Raw genomic sequence first — 5,160 nt, 5'->3', positions numbered from 1 at the left:
AAAATTCACAAATCTTTTAATTACCTCCGAGTGTGAAATCATCCCATCTCCATCGACATCAATCTCTCTGAACATGTTTGGTTTGCCACCTTCCTCACCAGGGTCACTGATTTTCAAGAGCTCGACGTAAAAAAGTAACAGCGCTCGAGGGGGGATCTTGTCGCCGACAGGGAATTCGCCGTATCCGTACTGGGAGGGAACCACAAGCTCCCTGAGTTCTCCAACGCACATGTCCCTAAGACCCAGGTCCCACCCGGCAATGACTTGACCCTCACCTAATGTGAATTCAAATTCACTGAGAAACAAAAGAAAAGAAGGAATTTTAGATGCCTTTTGTTGAAGTTGTTGCTGCGGTTTGTAAGGAATTGCATTAGTTTTTATTGTTACTCCTAGTATTACGAGCAGGGACGGCGTAGTGTTAGTGGTGAGAGCAACAGCCTCCCACCAAAGCTATCCGGTTTCAGTTCCCGGACTTGGCGTCATATGTGGGTTGAGTTTGTTGGTAACCTACTCTGCGCGCTCAGAGAGGTTTTTTGACGGGTACTCCGGATTTCCCTTCTCCTCAAAAACCAACCCATGATTTGATGTGTGTTGATTTGTTTTTATTTGATTGCTGTACAGCGTCTTCAATGAGTGCCTTCATCACAACCAAGGATATAAACCTTATTCCAAAATGGCCGCTATTTAGATATTCTTTTGTTTTCATTCAAATTAGACCTTGATGCCTCGTTCAAGGCAAAATATTCTTTTGAATTTTCAGTTCAAGAACGAGGCATCAAGGGCTAATTTGAACAAAAACAAAAGAATATTTAAATGACGGCCATTTTGGAATAAGGTCTGTATTGTTAAGTCCAGAATTGTTTGAAGCTGAACGGTTCTCTGTATCGTATATTGAGTACAAAGGAAGTTTTGATGCTAAGATTTGCACTCGTGTCAGTAAGGGTATTGCTAATCCCTGTGACCAGTCTTTTGCAGTATGTGTTGTTGGTACCCGTTTTGTACACCTGGGTGAAGAGAGTCAGTGTGGAGCTCAATTTCATGTTGAAAGAAAAAACATCATGATGGTTACTACGGAAGCAGGTATTCGGGTACAGTGGTGAGAGTAATCGCCTCCCACCAATATGGCCCGGTTGCGATTCCCAAACACAGCATCATATGTGAGTTGAGTTTGTTGGTTCTTTACTCTTCTCCGGGAGGTTTTTTCCCGGGTATTCCTGTTTTCCCTTCTCCTCATAAACCAACCTATGATTTGATATATGTTGATTGCATTTGATTTGATTTCTGTACAGCGGTGTCCCCAATTAGTGTCCCCGCGCGAAATATAGTCGACTGAAGTTCATCATACTAGTTGATGGGTAGGAAATAACGATAAACTAAACGTTCGTGAGATAAAATAATCAAAAGGTTTCAGTATCACAGAAAATTTCCCAATTCCTTCCGAATGTAAAACGGGCGCTTACTATTCAGCAAAACGATTATTATTAGAAACAGAATGGAAGATTTATCGTAGTGCACTCGTAGTCCCCTACAATTGCTCATTTTGCTTCGTGGATAAGTGAAAATACGTTGGCAAAGGAAAAGAGTATTTTTTACGCCCAAGCATCGTTTCATCTGAACTCTTCGAGAGGAAAAATTGTACGATTATGAACTTCTTCGTTAAAAACTGTTAAATACTGCGAAATGCAAGATGCAAAAACGCACACGTGGCTCGTTAGCTATGCGCAAGGACATTCTGTGCCCGCATGCGTGGTTGTCTCGGTTTGGTTTCCGATAGTTCGGTACACACTTGAGAAAATCCTGTGTTTTAATCTCCAATCGAAATGGTATTTCCGCGCTTGTCAGGCATTTACCACTGCATCTAAAGTATTCAAGTTTGCCGGAAATTTGCCACGCAAGATGGCATTCAAAATCCCAGATTTAATAGAGCGTAAAACTGTTAGCTATGTTGCAATGAAGTCTCAATTCGAAACCCTTTTTCCCACATTTTTCTCTTGTTTTGATTGTTTTCCTTCATATGCATCGAACGAGTTGCTACTCACGGAATAGAACCTTCAATCAACGATTTCGATTTTTCGCAAATCTGTGGCTTAAAAATATATCGCAGTTAAAGGACAAAAGTCACCCGAATGTTGCAGAAATCTAAGTTCAATTAAGAGTGCAAACAACCGACTTAACATTCCGAAACCTTTTGGCCAATTTTGTTGCAATCCTTTCGCATTTCAAGTTGGAGGATTCGTTCGATCAATGTTGCAAATTGGCCAATGTTGTAAGTATGTTGTTTGCGCGTCCAGCATCGCCACAACAACTGTGAGAATAAACATCGGTTTTACGTGAATCGGCATGTTTCTCATAAGAGCATTAGAATTCACTTTGTCTCACTTTTGTCTCTTAAAGAAGTTGTTCGATATCTGAAGCTATAACAGGCAAAAAAATTAGTCAAAATCAAACAAGTTTCTTTGATTATGAGCAAAACGGACATTTCGGCCGACGTTCGCCGTTTGCCGCAATCGCAATCTTTAATCTCTTTAAAATTACAACGTTTAGCCGGAGAACAAAGTGACATTAAAAAAAATATTTTTTACCCACCTTACAGGCAAGACTTGCGTTTGATCGATAAGAGTGTTGTTGTATCTAACCAATAACACATCTCCGTCTTTGCTTTCTCTCGGGCAGTGCTGGGGCTTGATCATAATTCCCACAGAAAGATGATCTCGGTCTTGTTCGCCGGCTTGACTGAAAGAAACACAAGCGAATAAGATTGCAAAGCCAGTCAACCACGTAAAATCCATTCTCAGTGTTTTTTGTTCCTTTCCCAGATAAAAAGTTGGTCTCCTCGATGGAGGGAAGCGAAGGGCTCTACTTCACTCGAGATGCAGAGGCAACTGAACTGAAACCCAGATTTGCTGGCGACCGATACTTATAATAGGGAATTTGATGTCCACGTAGGATCAGGCTCACAAAAGCGATAACGTGGAAAAAATTAAAAATTCACAAGAACGTTGACAAAGTGAAACATTCATTCCGCAAACCAGCTTGTTTCCAAGTGACGAGACTCCATTGTTTATTGTCAACGTTCGACAAGATTTTTTCCATTTGCAAAATGTATTTAAAAGAACTTTGAAACTAGACCTGCTGTTACATAACTGTTCCCCTTAATACCATAGCAAATTTAAACCATATATTTTAAATCTCGTCGAAAACCTATATTTCGAGTAATACCTTCTCAATCTGACCAAAAAGCTCGGATTTACCACTTTGTGAAATATCTCAGGATGTTACGACATTTCTAAAAAAGAGTTTTGCTCGAGTACTGACGGACTTCTCACTTTAGGACGCCAGAGATAATTTTAGAAAATTGTATTTTTAACTCTCCAATGATGGTTTAACTTTGCTTAATATAAGGCAACGTTCACGCCGACATTATTTATGCATGATCGATACCTTGCTTAACGGCCCGTCCACAGTGCAGACGCATGACAATATCAGATGAATAACGCGTCTGTCGGTATATTCGTGCAATGTAAAGAAGGACGAACTACAAAACCCGCAATATCTCTTGGAAAAACTTGGGCCAAAATTTTAAGAGCTCTCGTTGATTTCCACGTGCATTAGAGGGACGATACCTCTAGGCGAATTAACCGCTTTACTGCGCTTTGCAAGACGTATTACTTAAAGCATCAGGGAGTTCGACGACAACGCGAAAAGGGGACAATTTTATTAGTAAACCCACTGACTCCTAAACCGCCCCGCATTGACGAGTAAAATCGTTCGAATAGAACAAGGCCAAATTTGAGCCTTAATTCATATAGGCTAGCGGTTTTTTTAAGTACATTTCAAGATGGCGGCACATTATCCAACAAAATCACGTGGACTTTCTTCATTATAGTTGAACTGCGCATGGCTCCATGAGAAGTTACGTGGGCCCAAAAAAATTTGGTACGGTAAAAATGGTGTAGTGTAAACAAAGTTTGCTGTGCTCTTTTTTGGCACCCGTGCCAATTTCACAGGAGCCGTGCCAAAAATTATCTGTAGTGTAAACCGGGCTTAAGTGACTAAGTGACCACTGACCACGAGTTACGTGTGGTCAGTCGTGGTCACTCGTGGGTACTTTTAGGGTGCGTTCGATTGGGAAATCTGGATTTAGATCTTAAAAATTGGATCTTCGGATTTCCAATCGAACACAAAATCCGAAAACGGATTTTGCGACGGATTTTGTTAATTGAAATCTGTACCCGACATGCATGGATTTCCAATTAGTGAATCTGCGACAAAATCCGTTTTTTAACCCCTCTATTTGGTGTGAACGATTTTTAGTGTCTTTTACCCATACTTGGACAAGAAACGTGAAAAGTAGTCACAGACACACTACACAGGGGCACCCAACGTCACTTTTCGGAAAATATCTGTTCGGAAGACGATTTGAGATCTAGAATTTTCGCAACATTTTTGTAAAATTTTTTGCTTGCCTGCCTGTCCTGGGAGTTTCGAACATCTAAAAAGTGGTATAATTGCCCATGTTTAACGGATTTTTACCCTAAAAAGGTCACCTAGAATTTTCGGGAGCCTTTTTTTCTGGATGAAAATTTCGAAAAGGTAACTTTTGATCCTTTTAATTTTCGGATCACTAGACTTTCAGCTAGGAAATCCGAACAGATGAAAAATTTTTAGGGGATAAAAATATGCCTATATCTACCTTATAAATACTAAAATACGTTTAACAATGCTATGTTTAAGTGGTTTTGAACTATATTATCGTTAGGTGCCCCTGATTAGAGAATAGCATCTCGTTTAGAGCACGCGGCAAACGTCGGAGTGAATTTTGCATTTTTCCAAAAACAGAAAAAACTTGTTTCGTATCAGTTAACAACTATTCGCCGAAGTGGAGGTAGCTAGTGGTGGATATTTAGCCACGAAAAGCAGCCGGACAGGATGACTCCCGTTGCTGGCCCACGTGAATCTCCCTATAACTTGAAGTTAATTGCGTATTTTGTTCTAACAAAAGGTATTAATAATCATACGCCACTGAGTTTGCGTACGTCAAATGTTCGGCGCTCACAGGCTGACGCACGACTCTCGAGTCAGATGTAAAATTCCCTCGTGCCATTGACATTTACGCGACTCTAAAGTGGAACGCTTACCTGATTGTTCACAGTGGTATTC

At 40.5% G+C, this 5,160-nt stretch overlaps 1 protein-coding gene across 1 annotated transcript in view; it reads right to left on the bottom strand.

Moving 5' to 3' along the window:
- The window catches only part of LOC138049550 (peptidyl-prolyl cis-trans isomerase FKBP2-like), a 5,131-nt gene extending 2,158 nt beyond the window's left edge, over positions 1-2,973 (bottom strand). Inside the window, exons 1-2 of the mRNA XM_068895869.1 lie at positions 2,587-2,973; positions 25-295 (exon numbers count right to left, since the gene is read on the bottom strand). Of these exons, the coding sequence (XP_068751970.1) occupies positions 25-295; positions 2,587-2,789 (474 nt within the window). The 5' untranslated portion in view covers positions 2,790-2,973. The remainder of the gene's footprint in view (positions 1-24; positions 296-2,586) is intronic.
- Positions 2,974-5,160: the final 2,187 nt, after the last annotated feature.

This window comes from Montipora capricornis, chromosome 5 (assembly GCF_036669925.1).
Source record: "Montipora capricornis isolate CH-2021 chromosome 5, ASM3666992v2, whole genome shotgun sequence".
In the NCBI taxonomy this organism is placed as follows: domain Eukaryota; kingdom Metazoa; phylum Cnidaria; class Anthozoa; order Scleractinia; family Acroporidae; genus Montipora; species Montipora capricornis.
This window is presented reverse-complemented; position numbering and strand designations above follow the sequence as displayed.